This window comes from Urocitellus parryii, chromosome X (genome assembly GCF_045843805.1).
Source record: "Urocitellus parryii isolate mUroPar1 chromosome X, mUroPar1.hap1, whole genome shotgun sequence".
NCBI classification, from domain to species: Eukaryota; Metazoa; Chordata; class Mammalia; order Rodentia; family Sciuridae; genus Urocitellus; species Urocitellus parryii.
The window spans coordinates 102314713-102336166 of record NC_135547.1 but is presented as its reverse complement, the minus strand read 5'-3'; the positions used below and the strand labels follow the sequence as shown (position 1 = coordinate 102336166).

Genomic DNA, 21454 nt, shown 5'->3' with positions numbered 1-21454 from the left:
CAGAATTTCTATTTGATTCTTTTTGATAGTGTCAGCCTTTATTGGTATTTTCTACTTGGTGCTACATTGTCATCACATCTTCCTTTACTTCTTTTATCATACTTTCCTTTAGTCCTTTGAAGATATTTGTAATGACTGTTTTGAATTTGTTCTCTGTTAAATCCAATATCTTTCTCACTCGAACAGCAGTTTCTGTTGCTTGCTTATTTTTCTATTTCTTTGCATATTTCATAATTTTTTTAAGGAATTTGGGTATTTTAGAAAATATATTGTATCAAATTTGGGTACTGGTTCTATCTCCCCAAGGCTGTTAATACATATTCTACATTTTTACTGACTGGCTGGGTTATTTTAGTGATGCATATCTCTTCCTGCCCAAACATTAAACTCCATTAATTCCAATGCCCAAGGGGAACATAAATTGCTCTTCAGACTAATCCAATCAAATTCATGCTCTTTTGAATTAATATTTATCTAAATCAGTGTTTGAGTTTATTATAACTCTAAAGGGGCTCCTCCTAGCTCTCTCTTTCCACAGTTTTCTCCTACAGGCCTACAATTATGCTGGTATTTTTATTGAGTCTATCTTCTCCCAATTGCCTTTCATCATAACCCACCTGTCTTAAAAGCATGCTTTGGCTTGAACTTCTAATCACTTTCTTGAGAATGAAATGGGCACCTTGGGGAGGAGATTAGGAGTTGTCTGCTTTAAAGCTTGCTTCTTTCCTGGGGTAAAATATCTGATCCTAGCGTGGAACTAGCATTTTACAAGCTGAGATAAGGGCAGTTGAGGCGGGGGGTGTGTGTGGGGGTCTCATTATTATGAGCAGTGCCACAACTGTGGTTAAAACCTCTGTTCCATGAGTGGAGCCTGAGTGTAAGATGGGAGACCCTTATCTCCTCTCAGCTGCACTTGCCCAGAACCTGGCTTCAGCAACATGTAATGGGGGAAGTATAAGAAATTTTGAAGTCCTAACTCCCCCAGAAAGATAGTTCTTCAAATGGAAGCCTGGGGAGGAGGGAGCCCTGTGTCCTTGGCAGTAGTGGTCTTACCAAACTGGGAAGGAGGGAGAACGGTTTCTTAATTCAAATACCAGAGATTACAGGTTTAGGTTTTCTTTGCTAAAGGAGGTAAGTCAATGGGAGCATTAGTCCTTCAAACAAGGATGGATTAATTAGCTTACAGCTCTCACAGTCCAATCATTTTTACCTCCTAACATTCCTGCGTTTACATAGGAGTTTTGGAGGGGCACCTCATATTCAAACTATAACAGTCATACCAAAACAATTGCATTGCTATGTGATTTCAGAAAATGGTATAATCAGTAATGTTCTGTAAATTTTTTTTCATTCTTTTTCTTTTTTGCAGTGCTGGGCATGGAATCCAGGGCCTGTACATTCTAGGCAAAAGCTCTACCAATGTGCTACATCTTGATAACTTAATGATTAATTAGCTACCCATATCTCATGTACATGTCTATTCCTAAAATATATATTTCTCTTTTTTTTGAAATAAGATTAGGAATTGTGAAATGTATATAATTCTGGCTATGCCTTAAGACCAGTTTGTGATTTCTGGCTTACTTCTGAAATATAATTTGAGCAATTGTTTATGTTCTGAATTTCCTTGCTGTGAAAATTCAGTGTTTCCTTTCCATATAAAAGAATATTATATTTATTTTCAGTATAAAATAATATTTTACATATTTCGATTCTAGATCATTACTTTCTAACATATATGCTTTTACTTGCAGAATGAGAAAACATGAACATTTTAAATTGTGGTTTATTCTGATCCTAATGTTTCATGTTTTATGAATGATGGAAAGAAAGTAAAAGAATGTTTTTGGGTCATCTACAGTTTGTTGCAATACATTTGAAAATAATTCTTTATTTTTTTCAGTGTCATTTTGGTGGAATCCACAACATTTGTCTATTTGCCATCACAATTAACTGAATATGGACAACACATAAGCCATGAGTAAATGTCTATATATTTTATATTCAAAAGTATCTGAGTAAAAGTTCTGAGAGATTAGCACTCAAGGAAACTTGTTATATTTATTATACCATAGTTTTGATTTATTCAAAATGTTTATTTGACATTATGTACACTCTCATTCAAATATATGTTAGGTGTTACTAGGATCATGTGCAAGAAAACTGTATAAATATGCACTTGATTAAATATAGTATATTTTCATTATTCATGAGAGTCATGTTCTACAAATTTGTCACAAATACTCAATGTGAATACTGGACCTTTGCTCCTAGAAGAAAGAGTTGCATAGTTTATAATCTTGAATCTTAGAAATAACCCATATTAGTAGATTCTATTTTCCTTATTTTACAAATGACTTGACTGATGGTGCCCGACTACTAGGTGCCATGAAAATGATTCAAAACCTGTCCACCTGGCCCTAGAATTTGGACTTAATAGGGAATTGGAGCAATCACTGAATAGAACTCTGCACATGTCCTTGAACACTGGGAAATACCATGAGTGTTGATTTTAGGGTTACAAATAAATTTTGCAAATGAGCAAATTTGGAAAGAGAATTCATGTATAATTATGATCAACTGTGTTTAAACTTGTTCTGCCTACATCATGAGGTCTTTATTTAGGTTAAAAAATAACTTTGAGTCCTGAATAGAGAAGCATAATTTTTTTAAACTTAAGATTATTTTATATTTCTCACCTATTTTAAGCTACAGAATAGGTGTTTAAAGTGAAGTATGTTTTAAACAGTGTTATCTAGATTAAAGAATGGCAGAAAGAAAATAGTTTTTCTACTGAAGAAAACCATGTGTATGTTCATCATTAATATTATGATGTTAGTGTATTTTATACCTTCGTTCATCTCTGTGTAGTCCTTGACAGTATCAATGTGATTTTTTTAGGCAAAAAAGTATTAGGAGGCAAGAAATTGGCAGTTTTGATAACATAGGAACTTCCAGTGTTAACGTCATCAGAAACTGTTAAAGTGCTTTTGCAAATTTTGATAAAATTAAAATGAGTATAGTTTATTTTCCAATGGTAAATTATATTTAAATATATAAATAAATACTTCTGGGAGAGCATAAGGGTTTTATCTATTATATTTGATTTCTTCAATGGCTATCTATGAGAAAAGTTGTTTAAGAAGAAAAACAATTTTTGTCTCATTGCATTGTTTTACTGAGTGCTAATTAAATGCTTAAGTAGGACATTCAAAGTTTTGCTTACATATTTTGCTTTAGTGGACAATAAAACATGAATTAATACTTTGATCTGTAAGATAGCACTATGGATACCATAATAATAAGGGAATAAGGTATTTTTTAAAAAAAATTCTTTGTAGATATGAATACTAATATTGCTGAAAACACTTCAGTTAACAGTTCTCCTAGATATTTTTTTATCTTTTTAGTCTCTTGCTTTTTCTTGAATAAAGTGGCTGTTTTGTTGTCATAGATTTTGCCTGAATACCCTTGAAATAATTTATTCACATTACATGTGAAAAAATTAGATATTATGTATTAAATTAGAGTTAGATCGCAAATCAATGTTGTAGCAATCTGTGAGCATAAATAACTCAAAATCAAATTAGTGCAATGAATAGCAAAATTGAGTCTACTTTCATGATTTGCAATACACAATAGTAATTCTGTATCTCAAATTTTAGCATGTTTACTTTATATAATATTCTATAATAACTTTTATTGTATCCAAAGTTTTAGAATTATTAAATCCTTGGACTCTGAAGTTATAAGTAAAGAAACTTTCTTTTTTATGGATTCTTATCTTTTTAAAATTTAATTAAGTTTAGTTTAGTTTAATTTTTTCCATACCAGGGATTGAACCCAGGGGCACTTAACCACTGAAACATATCCCTAGCCCTTTTTATTTTTTATTTTGAGACAGGATGTCACTGAGTTGCTTAGGGTCTTACTAAGTTGCTGAGGCTGGCTTTGGTTATAAGTTAGTGGAAATCAAGATGGAATTTTCACCATTCAAATTCCCAAATCCACTGTACCCTTAGACCTCCGGTTAGGGCCCCTTCTTTAGATATTGATATTTTTCAACTGCCAGAGGCCAAAATGGTACAAAAAACAGCAAACATACCTACCGTTGTTACTGTTCTCTACATGGCCACTGAGACACCCCCCCACCCCATTTTTGAGGAGCTACTAGATTACATGGAGGATAGAATGAGTCTAAAACTTGATTCTCTCATATATCCTTCCACGATGTATGAAAACTAGACTTGAACCAGATATATTGCTATTTGGTTTAGACACAATCCCAATATAATCCCCTATGGTAATTTTGTGGAAGCTACAATAAAGAGTTTCCATTTAGTAAGGGCTTAAGTAGGAAATCATCTTTAGGGCTATTTATTCATGCCTGGAAGCTAACCAACCCAATGACATTTTAATTATTTTAGCTTGAGAAGAGCTACATACCACTACTGCATAGGAAATAATAAATTTCACCCTTATGCATCTCAAAAATAGCTTCTACTCCCTGACTCTCACTCCCTGAATTACCAGGAACTATTCCATTGTTGGATCACAGAAGTTTATATAATTTTAGCCTCTTTTGATGCTATTTTTCCTTAAAACCAGAAAGCATTTAAACATGCTCCCTCTACTATAGTTTCAACCATAATCTAGAAATATGTATATAAAAGTGGTTGCATAGATCTATGTGTAGGGAATAATAAAAAGGTAAATTAATTATTTTCTGTTTTGTCTGTAGGATATCCAAGATACTGGTTTGGATAAATAAATTAGGTATATCATTGACTTTCTAGACTCAGGAACATTAATCAAGTATAATGGAATTTTCACAAGCTAGTAATTTTAATAAAATTATTTTCTGATGTCTTTAACAATCATGATAATCATTTGTTTCATGAAAAAGCCAGGACAAATTTCTAAATCCACAAAGTTTTCTGTCTTTACCACAAAGAGTATAAGTATCTTAATTTATCCGAGTTTGAGACATTTCTTTGAAATGAGGCAATTCTTGACTTCTTCAAAGGCACTTTTATTACTTATTTCTGAAAAAATAGGCAAGGAAAAGAAAAAGGATATGAAGTCCAGATTGGTGTGCTTTTCTACACACTATGATAAAAATGATTGAAGGACTAGAAATTGCAAGTATTGAACTAAATGTGGATTTTAATCAGGCATTCTCCCAAGAGCTCCATTATCAAAAAGACAACAATGGAGCCATATAAGGAGAAATAATAAGCACTCTTTGTTATTTTTTCTACTCTGTGTATGGTCTTCCTTATGAATGTAAAATGTCCATCTATTATTATTATGCCTATGGCACCCTTAAATTAAAGTGTCTATCAAATGCCCAAATTATGTAAAATATTAAATGCATTTTACTTTTTTTTAAAAAAGCATTACAGTACCTAAGCTGCTAGCCAGAATGCTTGTGAGTAGAAAAAAAGCACTGAACAATTACAAGTGGTAAATAACATCATTGAGTATGATGTAATGAAAAGACAGTGTTATTCATAAAATTAAAATAGGAAAAAAGTAATGGAGGTATTTAGGATAATGTTACTTGAAAAGTACTTTTTTAGAGCATCTGACTCAAATGAAAACAAATGACAAAGTGAGTAATTATGAAATTTTTGTATTCTCAGAAAAAAATAAGTCAATCAATGTGTTTGATCCCAAATATTAATTGACAGCTTGTTGAGCAAAGTGGTCCTGAATACTAAAGAAGTACAATATGCAGGAAATTGGTGAGGGTTCTAGAAGACATGGAACCTGTCAAAGAAGGCAGTTGCTCCAGGCTGTGATTTGCTACTTCATTCCTAGAAATGTAACCAATTATTAAAAAGAAGCAAATATGGAAATTTTACATACACACACACACACAAACATATATTTATTTATTATTTTGGCACCACAGATTGAACACAGGGGCTCTTAACTACTGAACTACTTCCCTAGTCCTTCTCATTTTTTATTCTGAGACAGGGTCTTGATAAATTGCTAAGGGCCTCACTAAGTTGCTGAGGCTGGCTTTGAATTCATGATCCTCCTTCCCTAGCCTCCCAAGCCAAATTTGGAAATAATAAACTTAGAAAAGATTTTTTTTCAAGTAATCAAGCTATAGAAACACTCTAAAACTCCAAAAGGAGAGTGTATTTATTTACTTATTTTTTAACGGAGACCATTGTCTCTTTGAGTCTCTGGATTAGGGTTATTATTATCAAATGCGTACTTCCCTACAAGGGTAAAAGGGTATCATTTTTATCAAATTTTTTAAAAGAGTAGTAGAAATATGCTCAATTGGTGTTTCCCTTATTATTTTTCTTTTACTTTATCAAACTATATAAGCATGAAATGATATATAAAATACATTTGTGATCTTTGCATGTCATATTGTGTGAAGTTGTAATTTTTAGGGCTCCATAAGATTTAATTAAGATAGATAATTGTTTCTGAATTTTTTTTGTTTGCTGTTGATGTTGTTTTCCTATTTTCTTGTGATGGTGATGGTGTGATTAGCAAAAGATGTGATGGTGCTCAGGACTCTTCCCATATCAAAATGGGCTTAAAAACCTGTGAGTATCTTAAATAAGTTTTTATGGGTTTTCATGTCTGACATTTATGCACAAAGCACAATATGAAATGAAATATTCATCAAGGGGTGTTTGCAACTATAGTCAGAATGACAAACCCTGGAGATCTCAGGTAAGATTAGAGGCTGAAGTGTTGGCTCCCTGCCTTTTCTATTGTTAACCCTTTTTTTTCTTTTATTTTTATTTATTTTTTATTATTAGTTGTTCAAAACATTACAAAGCTCTTGGCATATCATATTTCATACATTTGATTCAAGTGGATTATGAACTCCCATTTTTACCCCGTATACAGTTTGCAGAATCACATCGTGTACACATCACAACAGACACTAGTATGGCAGTATTGTTAACCCTTTAAGGGATTCTACCCACATCTCTCTGTTTACTAAGTTTTAGTTCCCTCTACTGTATAAGGAATGTGTTTAGATATGTGACTTTTTTCATCTCTTTTGGATTATTTTGAACTGCTTAAACACACTCACCTGACAAATATTACTAAGTTTAGAATTGTGAGGATAGTACAGGTTTACTTTGTTTTATGAAAAAAACTGTAGGTCTAGAAACGATAGACAGGAAAATCAATATAAGAAAGTTCTGGTTATTCCTAGCTACAGAACAGACCACCCCAAATGTAATGGTATGAAACAATGAAAACAAATTATAGTCATTATCTCTCATATTTGGGGAGTGGCTGGGCTCAGCTGGATGATTCTAGTTCAAGATCTCTCAAGGTGTCCCTTGAGATGGATACTGGGACTTGACTCATGTCAAAGGCTTTGTCATTCACATGCCTGATTGTTAATGCTGCCTTTTGACCTGGATCTCAATTGGGGCCATTGGCCTGGACACTTACAGGTAGCTTTTCCTTGTGGCCCAGGCTTCTTCACAGAATGGAAACTGGGTTCTAAAAGCAAGTGATCCAAGAAAGTGAGAGAACTAGGCAAAAAATTATATTATATTATCTGTCCTAGTGTCAGAAATCCCATTGCTTCACCACTGCCACATTTTAGCATACTGTTTGTTGGGATGATGTTAATAAGGCTGGTGCACCATATCCCCACATTTCAAGGCAGTATCAAAGTGCCACAAATAACTCAAACGCAGGTCAGCATGAGCAAGGAAAAAGAAAAAGAAGAAGCCCCTTTATTGAATACAGCAGTTTTTTTTTTTTTTTTTTTTTTACTATAGTATTGTGAACAAAGAAGGCAGCATTCCAACAGCACTGACTCAGGTCTCTAAGCTAGCAAAACATTGTATGCAGAAGTAATTTACTAATCAGAAGTAACCTGCTTCTCATGACTTAATCTACTCTTGGGCTGGAGCATTCTGAGCTCTTCTCTTTGTTAAGAACAGATAAAAATTTTCTCAGAGCCCTCCTAGCCCACTTGGCAGAACATCCCGTTTGCAGGCAAGCTCCACCAAAGACTGCAAAGCGTCTCGTTTGCAAGCACGCATGCAGTCACGTCTGATTCTCTACACAGAATGAATGGACTCATTTTAAGACTACTAAAAACAGAAGTGTGTATATATTTCAGTATATAAGACAGTCCTTCATTTCCTGTTCAAATTGTTATACTTTGTAATATAAATTATTACACAATCTACAAAAAGTTGGAGACTCATGAGTGATTCTTTTACTATGTATAGCCAGATTAATTTTAAATAGTAGTGAAGTTCCCTTTGTTAAGAAATTTTTAACATAGGAGTCATAATTATCCATTTTTGTTATAACCTGCTTGACCTGGAGTCACCCATACTTTCATTTAAAAATATAATGTATCATCTTCTAATTCTGTGTTCTAATGTTATAAATATCTTATAGACCCCCAAATGCATACTAATTTAAGCAGCTACTTTATTTGAATAGCAGTTATAATATCATATATCAACTAGCTCTGTGTCATGTTTTGGTAGCAATTAAATCCAATTTCATCAGAGAGTTCTTCTGCTCTGTACAAAATCTTTCCCTGGAAGGAAGAGGATCTTCAAGCCTGGAGCTCTACTATCTTCCATTTGACATCCACATACGCTACTGTGCCATCATCTTGAACAACAAAGAGGTGAGAACAGAACTGGTTTATGCTTCTATCATGGCCTGCCACTGTAATGACACAGACCACTTAAAGGCACCTGAATACTATAAAAATGTACATAATTTCAGTATCCAAGTTGCTAGGAAAGGAGCTCATCCTCAAAAAATATTAAAAGTGTTCTACTAGTTGAGGGTAAATTTAATGGAGTGCACAGGGAAGTAAGGCAAGCGGTGCATGCCTAACCTTGCTGTGGCTCCATCTGTATCTAAGTTATAATAGAGTTACCCTCTTTCAGAAAGCACAGCTATGTGTTGACCAGAGGAGGGAATTTATAATCCCCATGATATAGCCCCAAATGTGTCCATTATATATATCCTATATTGAGTACATACATAATGAAAATTACCATTTGATAATTGGAAAGAGGTATTGTACTTTTCTGGCATTTATAGACTCATTTACAGATGAAAAATAACACAGCTTAATAAACATGTAAAATACATTTCAATTTTACACATAAATTGCCACTCAAAAAATCCCTTTTTATAACAATACTAAAACTTGGCTTTATTTCCTTTAAAGAAGTTTAGTGGCTGGGGATGTAACTCAGTGGTAGAGTATGGGTCTATTATGCACAAGGTTCTGGGTTTAATCTCCAGCACCATAGTTAACAGCAACAAAAAATAATGCAGGCTTTAAACACATTCCTCCCTATGTAAGATTTGTGCAAAATAATAGCAACCAGTAGTTTGATCAAGTGCTTTAAAATCCCTTTTTCAAAATACTGGGATTAATTCTCAATAGCCTAGTAATGAGGTTGATCATTTTCTTTAAATAGACTAATAGATTACACAATTAGATTGTTTATACAAATCTAATCTAAATTAATAAAAATATAATTATACTTAATTTGATATTTAAATTTATTAAAACATGACTTTGATTGTCTATATTTTGTCCTTGTCAGAGAATCAATAATAAAAATAATAATAATCTTGGAAATATATGGCTATCTATTGAGAGATAATGCCCCAATTTAAAGGATTACATTTAATTATAATGACAGATATGGGGAAACACATATATTAATTTACACATTCAATTATATTGCTAATTACATAGAAAAATGCAATTACATGCTTAACTAGATAATAAAATATCCAAGCCCACCTAGTTAGCTCCTGTATCTTATTAAGTGTGTTATAACTCCTTTGTCATTGAGACTCACCTGTTGAAAACTATAAAATACTTAGGCCTCTATTTGGTAGCTTTCTATGTTTACAATAAAAACATTTCTAGTAAGAGTGCTATCAAGGAACTGATATTTGTTTCAGTTTGGCTGTTCCATTTGAACTTTCAGAGAAATGAAGTAATTTATGTATTTAACAACTGTTTGAAAGTAGAAATAGGGTGGGGTTGAGGTTCAGTGGTAGAGTGCTTGCCTAGCATGCGATAAGCACTGGGTTCATTCCCCAGCTCCACATTAAAAAAATTAAAATAAAGGTATTGTGTCCATCTACAACTAAAAATAATTTTTAAAAAAGAAAGTAGAAACAGTTTTATAAAACTTCTATCAATGTTCACAAAAATTCTTAGCTTAGAAGAAAACCAATGAAAGCTCTAAAAAGTTATTTTATTAGATGCCAGAAACCCAAACTAATTTCTGCTGTAATGTGGAATGGGCAGATTAAATAGAGGAACCTCAAGTGGAATCAGGACTCAGTCCCTTAGGAATTGTACCTCCAGGGACGAAAGGTTAACAGACCACTTTACAAAACACACAAACACTGCAAAGCACACAGCAGTATATTGACCATTTCCTGGTTTTTCACTTTGGTGCCTAGCATATGAACATCTGTTTACCAAGTAAGAAATCACTGGCATTGCTAAACTCAGCTGTTTCAGGGTAATGGGGTAATCAAGCAGAGATCCTTCTCTTGGGAGCTGGATTAAGAGTGGCTTCCAGTGCAGCTACTTGCTGCGATATACCAACTCTTTCCCACCAATCCTTGAGCACTTTCATTTAGCCAATCTAGCACCTGCCTTCCCTCTGGTAGATTTATCTTCCCAGCCTTGGTTGTCCTCTTCTGTTTACAAACCTTAATCAGAAGAAATTGAGACCAAATGCAAGTATTGTTGACATGTAGCAGCCTGGATGGGAGCCACCCTGCCTGAGCAACTCATATAAATCAGTCCAGTACCATAGCAGGATTCCCTATATCAATGCAACTTTTAGTTTCCCCAAGTTAAGCTAAAAATTATCAGGGTAAGCATGCTTACTTCCAAATAAAAGACCTCATAAGACCTTCTTTTGGATTTATGGTCTATAATAATTTAGTTTACAGTGATTCACAATAGTTTTTAAAAATATTGAATATTACTCTGGTCATCTGCCATATATGTGCATAAATATATGGGGCCACTTCTCTGACTCTTTATACTGTGCATCAGTTCATTGTCTTTTAGTCTATTATGTCTTTCTGTGCTCATGCACAGATTAAGTTGACAATCTTTATTTCAAATAAAATTTATTTTAGACATTCTACAACAAATGTAATTTTTTTCAATCATAATTAAGGTTCAGAACTTAGTAATACTGATTTGTGACTCCATTTATCAAATATGAAAGTAAAAACTTGAAATCATATTATGCTGAAATCTTTATATAATTTTAAATTTAGTCAAACTAGCTGAAGTTTTGTTAAAGATAACTTGGAATGAGTTTTATTTGAAGGTTATTTCTTTTTATTTTTGATTTTTAAATGGCAAGGCACATTTCATTCGCTCATTAATTGTTTTTATTCAATTTGTCACAATTGCTTTTCTTTTTTTGTGGGGCAGGGGATCGGGGATTGAACCCAGGAGTGCTTTACCACTGACCCACAACCCTAGCCCTTTTTATTTTTATTTTTTTTTTAATTTTGAGACAGGGCCTTGCTAAGTTACTGAGGCTGGCCTCAAACTTGTAATCTTCCTGTCTCAGCCTCCCAAGTCACTGGGAATACAGGCATGTGCCATCACACCCAGCTACTTCTTTTCTTTGTTATGGGAGAGGGTAATATACACCCCACCCCATAAAGCACACCCTTAACCTCTTGGGAAAACAGGTAAGATAAAATACTCTCAGGCCCATAAAATACTTTGCAACATTTAATTACCTCATAATGCCCCCTAGGAATCTGGAATTATGTAAACCATTAAGTCTCCATCTATGTGGTAAATATACAAAGATACACAGAGTTTCAGACTTCTCCCCCATTGCAAGGCCATTTCCCAGTTCACCCACCTTCCTTTCTCCTATTAACTGTAAAATCTTTGTCTTACACTAAATACTGTAGCCTTTTCCATGTAAAATATAAGGCGAAAATCTGATGATGAAAATTTGTACCTGTTGCATACTTATTCTTGAGGATACCTTCTGGGTTCTTTATAAAAAGTACTACCAACTAGATTGTAAAGATCCTACATCCCTGGGGTACCAACATTTTAGCTTCAGGGGACACTATCTCAAATGACACATAGTAAATGAAGAAACAATACTTTCTATTTTCCCAAATTTTTGTTACTTTTATGAACTCTCTCATACTCTCCTTTTTTTCTTTTTTCTTGCAATGCTGTGGATCAAACCCATGGCCTTGTGAATGCTGGGCTAGTGTTCTACTACTAAGCCACCTCCCCAGACCCATAAACCCTCTCATTCTTGAAGGAAATTGTTTATACAGAGAATAACTATAGGAAATTTTAAATTTGCCACCCTCAAACAGCGCACACAGAAACTTGGTGTGCATTTAAAGTATAGATACCCTACTCTAGGTTTTTGAGGAAAGCTTGCTGAATGTACAGCACATTCCTATAAAAGAAACACGCATCACTTACCTTGTGCCGGAACAACGTGGCCCTCAACATGCCCCCTTGCAAGGAATAATATTTGCTAATGTGCATAGTATCCTGGAATGTATATTAATTTCTATAAAACAGTCAGACTTGACAATTTCTAGAATAGAGGAAGAATGCATCTCTATATGATAGTAGAGACAGGGATAATTGACTTATAGAGGAGTTTGTTCAATATGGATGAATAGAAACATTTCAGTTAAAAAGAAAAGTTGTAAAACAGATGGTGGAATGAGATGGACATCATTACCCTAAGTACATGTATGAAGACACTAATGTTGTGACTCTACTTTGTGTACAACCAGAGGTATGAAAAATTGTGCTCTATGTGTGTAATATGAATTGTAGTGTATTCTGCTATCATATATAAAAATTAGAAGAAAAAAATTTTAAAAAAAGAAAAGTTGGAGAAGGGAAAAGTATGTTCTAGAAAAACTTCTAAAAACATGAGGCAAAACAGCTATTTATGAAATTTCATGGATGCTTGAAATATGAATTGTCAGATTGGTTTGTTGAAAGTGGTAGAAAATTATTTGACTGGGAAGGAAGATCAGATAGATATTAAGGAGAAGACTTAGTTTTAAGTTCAAAACTTACCTATTCTTATTATTGTTGCTGTTATTATTGAAAGCAAGTACCTCATTGAAACATAGACAGGGCCTGATTTCATGTTTGTTTCTAAAAACATTTCTGGTAGCAAAACAGAGAATAGATTAAGAGTTAGAGACAGAAACTAGAAGCAGGGAGATTGGCTGAGAGATTCTTGCAATCTATTACATGAGTCCACACACCAATATTCTATATGGCCCTCTGTTTTTCTGCTCTGTAAATCTGATATGAAACAACAAGGACTACCATGCGATCACTAGCATAGAAAAAGAGAAGAATGTGGGACTCAATGGTGAGAGAAGAAATTATATTGGGGGAAGAAGGAGGAAAAACAAAGTAGAGGGCAAGAAAGAACTATAGAAATTCTACTGATACAAATATGAAGCTTTTTAAATTTTTTGTTTATTTAAATTAATACATAGTAATTGTACACATGTATGGACTATAGTGTGTTATTTCAATATATGTATAATTTGTGTAATGATCAAATCAAGGTAATTAGCATATCAATCACATCAAACACTTATCTTTTCTTCATGGTGAAAACACTAAAAATCCTTCCTTCAAGCTATTTTGAAATCAACAATTATTAACTATATTTACTCTACTGTACCGTAAAGCAATAAAATTTATCCTTTCTAACTGTAACTTTGTGTCTTTTGACCACCTTCTCTTCATCCTCCCATCCTCCTGTCCTCCCTAGCCTTTCACAATGACTATTCTCCTCTGTACTTCTATGAGATCAACTTTTTTAGATTTTTTTAGATTCCTGGATTATTGCACATAATGTAATGTCTTCCAGGTTCATCCATGTTGTGGCAATAGACAGAATTTCCTTCCCTTCTAAGGCTGAATATTATCCCACTGTATATGTCTACCATGTTTTTTTAAGTCCACCCATCCACTGATGAACACTTGGGTTGATTCAATATCTTGGCTGTTGTGAATTATTCTGCAGTTAAGCAAGAGAATTCAGATATGTCTTCCACATATTGATTTCATTTCCTTTGGACATATATGTATTAGGGATTTCTTGACCACACAGTAGTTCTATCATTAACTTTTTGAGGAATTTCCATACTATTATCCACAATGGCTGTAATAATTTACACTTCCACCAATAGTGTTATAATAGTTCTCCTTTCCCCACATCTTTGCCACTTACTTTTTGTCTTTTTGACAATTGGTATTCTAACTGGGCTGAGGTGATACATCTTTGTGTTCCTGATTTGTATTGTCCTAGTAAATAGTGATGTTGACCATTTTTGTCATGTACCTATTGGCCATTTGTATGTTTTATGTTGAGAAATGTCTATTCAGATCATTTGCCCAGTTTTTTAAATTCGATTTTTTCTTTTCTCTTTCTCCCTTCTTCCCTTTATTTCCTTTTTTATTATTGGTTGTGTTCCTTGTATATTCCAGGTATTAACTTCTTGCCAAATGCAGTTCACAAATGTTTTTCCCAATCTCTAAGTTGTCTCTTCACTGTATTGTTTCCTTTGCTGTTTAGGGGCTTTTTTGGTTTAATATAATTCCATTTGTCCTTTTTATTTGTTTGTTTGTTTGGTTGGTTGGGTTTTTTGATTGTTTATTTTTTTTATTTTTATTTTTTACTTTCTAAACTTATGCTTTTGAGGTCTTCTCCAAAATAATTGTTATTTGGACAATGTCATAAAGTGTTTCACCAATGTTTTCTTCTAGTAGTTGCATAGTTTTGGTTCTTAGTCTTTAAGTCTTTAATGAATTTAGATTTGATTTTTGTATATAGTGAGAAATAGGAGTCTACTTTATTATTCAGCACACAGTTATCCAGTTTCCCCAGCACCACTTATTGAAGAGACTATCCCTTCCCCCAGTGTGTATTATTGGCACCTTAGTTGAAAAGAACTTAGCTATAGATGTGTGGGTTGATTTCTGGTTTTCTATCCTGTTCCACTAGTCTCTCTCTCTCTCTCTCTCTCTCTCTCTCTCTCTCTCTCTCTCTCTCTGTGTGTGTGTGTGTGTATCTTTGTATTATATTTTAAAGGTAGCTAAGATAATACATCTAGCTTTGTTCCTTTCCCTCAAGATTACTTAAGCTGTTCAAGTTTTTTTTATGGTTCCACATCAATTTGAGGATTTTATTTTACTATTTCTGTGAAGAATGTCATTGGTATTTTCACAGAGATTGCATTGAATCTATAGATTGCTTTTGGTTGTATAGATATTTTAACTATTAATTCTTCCAATTGATGAACATGTGACATCTTTTCATTTATTTATGTTTTCTTCAATTTTTTCATCAATAATTTAGAGTTTTCACTATAGAGAGCTTTCACCTCCTTGGGATACATTTATTTCTAGGTGTTTTGCTTTTTATACCTATTATTAAAGGGGTTGTTTTCTTAGTTTCTTTTCCAGATAGTTGTTCACTATTACCACATAGAAACATTACTGATTTTTATGTTTATTTTTTTTTCTTTTGACATGGGATCTTGCTAAATTTCCAAGACTGACCTCAAACTCACTATCCACATGCCTCAGCCTCCTGAGTAGCTGGGATTACTGGCACACAGCGCTATACTTAGCTCTAGCTCTTTATGTTGATTTTTTTATCCTACAACTTTATAAAACTTGTTTATTAGTTTCTAGTAGTTTGGGGGGGATAATTAAAGTTTTCTCTCTATAAAACCATGTTATCTACAAGCAGGGACAATTTGACATCCTATTTCCAATTTGAATGCTTTTTATTTCCTTCTTCTGTTTTAATCGAACTGGCTAAGGCTTCTAGTATTATTTTGAATATAACTGCTGAAAACAGATATCCTTATCTTATTCTGGATTTTAGGGGGAAAGCTTTCAACTTTTCCCTGTTCAGTGAGGTTAGCTGCTAGTTTGTCAGATATGGTTTTTATTGGTTAAGATACATTCCCTTTATACTTATTATTTTGAGAGTATTTGTGATGAAAGGGTGTTGAATTTTATCAAATGCTTTTGATTTTTCTATTGAAATAATTTCATGATTTTTGTTCATTGTAGTGATAATGTGATATATCACATTTATTGATTTGTGTGTGTTGAACCAGACTTGCATCTCAGGGATGAATCTCCTTTGATCATGCTGAATGATCTTATAGAAGTGCTGTTGAGTTTGGTTTGCTAGTATTTTGTTGATAATATTTTGCATCTATGTTCATCAGAGTCACTGGCCTTTTTAATTATTGTTGTATCCTTTTCTGGTTTTGATATCAGAGTAATGCTGGCCTGAAAGAATGGATTTGAAACAATCTTATCTCCTTCAGTTTGTGGGATTAGTTTGAGCATTGGTATTCGTTCTTTAAAAGTTTGGTTTTTATGAAACAGCAGTGAAGCCATGAGGTCTTGGGGTTTTTGCTTGTTTGTTTTGTTTAATTAAATTATTTTATTTATTCTAATTTCTTATACTTGATGGCAGAGTGGAATTCATTTCATATTACACATATAGAGCACAATTTTTTAAGTCACTGATTATACACAAAGTATTTTCACACCACTCATGTCTTCATACATGTACTTAGGCTAATAATGTCTAAATCTTTCCTACCCCTTGCCCCCTCTGTTCCCCTCCCTCCCCTTTGCCCTATCTAAAGTTCCTCCATTCCTCCCATGCTCCTCCCCATCACCATTATGAATCAGCATCTGCATATCAAAGAAAACATTCGGCATTTGGGATTGGCTTACTTCACTTAGCATGATATTCTCCAACTTCATCCATTTACCTGCAAGTGCCATGATTTTATTCTCTTTTAATGATGAGTAATGTTCCATTGTGTATATATATCAAAGTTTCCCTATCCATTCACCTACTTAAGGGCATCTAGGTTGGTTTCATAATTTAGCTATCATGAATTGTGCTGGTATAAACATCAATATGGCTATGTCCCTACAGTATGCTGTTTTTAAGTTCTTCGGGTATAAACCGAGGAGTGGGATAGTTGGGTCAAATGGTGGTTCCATTTCCAGTTTTCCAAGGAATCTCCAGATTGTTTTCCATATTGGCTGTACCAATTTGCAGTCCCATCAGCAATGTAGGAGTGTGCCTTTTTTCCCCCCACATCCTTGCTAACACTTATTGTTGTTTGTGTTATTTATAGCTGCCATTCTGACTGGAGTGAGATAAAATCTTAGAGTAGTTTTGATTTGCATTTCTCTAATTACTAGAGATGTTGAACATTTTTTTCCATATACATATTGATTGATTGTATATCAATGTGTCTATTCTGTTCCTTGGCCCATTTATTGATTGGGTTTTTTTTTTTGGTGTTAAGGTTTTTGAGTTCTTTATATACCCTAGAGATTAGTGCTCTATCCGATATGTTTGTGGTAAAGATTTGCTCCCATTCTGTAGGCTCTCTATTCACTTCACTGATAGTTTATTTTGCTGAGAAGAAGCTTTTGAGTTTGAATCCATCCCATTTGTTGATTCTTGATTTTAATTCTTGCTCTATAGGAGTCTTATTAAGGAAGTTGGGGCCTAATCCAACATGATGGAGATTTGGGCCTACTTTTTCTTCCATTAGGTGCAAGGTCTCTGGTTTAATTCCTAGGTCCTTGATCCACTTTGAGTTGAGTTTAGTACATGGTGAGAGTATTGTCAAATGACCATACTACCAAAAGCACTATATATAGTCAATGCAATCACAATCAAAATCCTAATGGCATTTCTTATAGAAATAGAAAAAGCAATTATGAAATTCATCTGGAAAAATAAGAGACACAGAATAGCCAAAGTAATTCTTAGAAAGAGGAATGAAACTGGTGGCATTACTATTCCAGACCTTAAACTATACTACAGAGCAATAGTAACAAAAACAACATGGTATTGGCACCAAAATAGACTAGTAGATCAATGGTACCAAATAGAGGATACAGAGTCTAATCCACATAACTAAAAGTGCCAAAAATGTATACTGGAAAAAAGATAGCCTCTTCAACAAATGGAGCTGGGAAAACTGGAAGTCCACATGTAACAAAATGATATTAAACCTCTATCTCTCACCATGTTTTCTTTTGTTTTGATGGAAGACTTTTTATTACTGATTCAATTTTGTTATTTCTTATTGGTCTCTTTAGGTTTTCCATTTCTTCATGATCCAATCTTGGTAGGTTGTATGTGTGCAGGAATGTGTTCATTTCTTTTGGGTTTTCCGATTTGTTGTTGTATAGTTGTTTATAATAATCTCTTGTGTCCTTTTTTTATTTCTTTCATATCATTTGTAATGTCTCTTTTTCACATCTGCTTATGTTTATTTTGGCCATACTTCTTTTTTTCTTAGTCTAGATAATGGCATGTCAATTTTTTTTAATCTTTTTAAGAAACCAACTCTACTTCGTTGACCTTTTGTACTGTTTTCTGGTGTCTGTTTTGCTTATTTCTGATAAATATTTATGCTTTCTTTCCTTCTACTAATTTTGAAATTAAGTTGTTTATGTTTCTCTAGTTCCTAGATGTGTAATGTTAGGTTGTTTGAGATCTTTCTAGTTTTTTTGAGATAACCATTTATTGCTAAAACCTTCCCTGTTAGATCTCATTCTGCTGTATCTCATAGGCTTAGTTATGCTGTGTTTCCATTTTCGTTGTCTTTTTTTTTCTCTCTCTCTCTTTTTCTTTTTTACTGCCAGGGGTTGAACCCAGGGCCTTGTGCATGCTAGGCAAGCACTCTACCACTGAATTATATCTCTAGCTCACCATTTTCATTTGTCTTAATAATTTTTTAAAAATTTCCTTTTTTCATTTTGTCATCCCATTTGTTGTTTTGTTTATGTTCTATGTATATGTATGGTTTTCATAGATGCTCCTCTTATTGATTTCTATTTTTATTAGATTTTGGTGAGCAAAGATGCTTGATGTTATTTTGATTAAAAAAAAAACCGTTAAGACTTCTTTTGTAGTCTAACATAATGTATCCAGGAAAATGTCACATATGTTGTTGAGAAGAATGTGTATCTGAAGCTGTTGTGTGGAAATGTTCTGTAAATGTTAGGTACATTTGCTCTAGAGTAAAATTTAACTTTGGTATTTCTTTGTTGATTTTCTGTCTGGATGATCTGTCCCTTGCTGAAAGTGGGCATTGAAACCCCCTACTGTTGTTGAAATGCAGCTCATCTCTCCTTTTCAATCTATTAATATTTCTCATTTTGTGAGGGAGAACTGGACATGTACCCAGATCTATAAACCTGTGCTTTGGGCCCACATACATGTTTCCTTGAAGTTTCCTGCATAGGCAAAACAGTGCCTCAACTTCAGCAATAGGAGCTAGAGGTGATACTGGACCCCCCACTCAATCTGCTGTAGGATAGAGGCTGATGAACCTGATGCAGTGGCCCAGATACATACATTTACTAGCAATTTCCTCCACAAAACAGTTTATCAACTGCAATAAGAGGATCTGGGCTGACTATGCTCTCTTAAGATCTTTAGTGAGATGGAGGATGAAATGCTCTCTTTGGTACCTAGGAGGATATGCATCCCTTGGAATTTCTCTGTACAGGAAGGAATATTCTCTGAGTGCAAATAGAGGGACCAGGGCTAAGACAAGGCCAGACTGTTAGCCTCTGTTAACCAGACTGTTGTGGTACAGAGGCTAAGAATATGTCATATAGTCTCAGACAAATGAGTAATTCCCAGACTGTGAGACAGAAGGGCAGGTCTCCTTCTGGGTCTCTGTATGAATAGTAATTAAGCTAAAACCACATGATTGGGGGAGACTTGCTAGAGTCAAGGGTAACTTTCAGGTCTACTGTCAAGACATATCTGTGGGCATATGAACCTTCCTCCTGAGGCACTAGTGGGTATGATTCTTTCTGGACCCCTTGACCCATTGTTTGGCCTATAGGCTCAAGTCCAAACAAGGCTATATAACCTAGTCCTTTGAGGAACAGGACTGTTTCCAGGTTTAAACCTGGGAGTACAGATTCCAAGATGGCAGGCCAGAGGAAGGCTGCATCCCCTGTCAGTCCGTGACCCAGAGAGTATAAGAGGACCCCTATATAGTTGATTTCCACAGAAATCACCAGCCATGTGACCCCTGCGCAGGGCTCAGAGTTTTAGCATTCAAGTAGGACTCCCAACCCCTAGCACCAGAAACCTAAAGCCCGTAGTTATAGCTCACGCATGCACGGCTCTCATGCGGCTTAGCAGAATCACCTCTCAGCACCTCTGCAGAACTCCAGACCCTGCTCTGCTCCCACGCAGGTCACTCGGCTATTACTTGCCCACAGCACAATGCCATCTCCCTGCTCCTCCCACCTCACCAGACACCCTGGCACTAGAAGCAGACTGACTCCATCTTGGATAACCTTTTTCACCATATTTGGTGGGGGCAGCTGATAGCTCTCAGATCAGATCTCCATCTGGCCAGGTACCAGGTATCCAATTCCCCACCCCTCTCCAGTGACGATTTTGGCACAGTGACCATTCAACACAAAAACAGCTCCTAGTTGGGCAGGTGTGCAGTGTGCCCAGGGCACCACCCACCTGGTGTGAGCCTGCGTGTGAGAGGTCCTGTAGGTGGGGACGGCTAAGTGAGAGGGGATGGGACTAAAGTTTGGAGCGTAACAGAGAGACCAGGAGCTGTGAAATTTCCAGGCAAGAGAGGGAGATAATACTGGGCACCCAAGTCAGACAAGTTGTCCCCAAAAGAGACCCATGAGGTGCAGTCTTCCTGCAGAGACTGGCAGGAGGCACTCCACACTTTCAAACATTCTACACCTGGATCAGTCTTCCCACCCTGGTTACCTACACCATCCTGAGGGCAGAGACACCAGCTTAAAACAGATAGCCACCTATTGGATGGGAAGAGAAACAGAAAAGAAATGGATTTCTAAAATTAGCAACAATCCTGGTTTCTTCTTTCAAGTATTTTTTTCCTTCTACCCCACTATCCTCTGTCCTTCACATCACCAACATGTGAAACCAAGAACTTTGCATAAAATAGGACTTTGAGGACTGAGTCATCTGAATAATATAATATAGAGGTGTTGTACATGCCCTTTTTTTCTTTTACTTTTTATTCTTTCATTTTTCTTTCCTCCTCCAAATTTTACTGTTTTAACATCTGTGTTTTTCTAAATACATATGTGTGTTTATTTTATGTACTCTACTTTCTTTCCATGTATTTGTCTACCCTAAATCATTTCCTGTCTATTCTCTTGCTACTAACCCTCTTCATTTGATTTCTCTTTCACACTTCCTAAGGTATATTAACTCTATACCCTCATGTATTTTCCCTTCAGCATATCATCCTATGCCCCACTCCCAGTTCATTGTCCACCTTCAGAAACTGTAAACCTTTTTACAAAACTACT

The 21454-nt window shown here is 34.8% G+C and overlaps 1 protein-coding gene across 1 annotated transcript in view; it reads left to right on the top strand.

The window, feature by feature from the left end:
* The window catches only part of Cfap47 (cilia and flagella associated protein 47), a 416223-nt gene that overhangs the window by 210784 nt on the left and 183985 nt on the right, over positions 1 to 21454 (top strand). Inside the window, 3 exon segments of the mRNA XM_077793662.1 lie at positions 1904 to 1987; positions 6520 to 6575; positions 8508 to 8653. Of these exon segments, the coding sequence (XP_077649788.1) occupies positions 1904 to 1987; positions 6520 to 6575; positions 8508 to 8653 (286 nt within the window).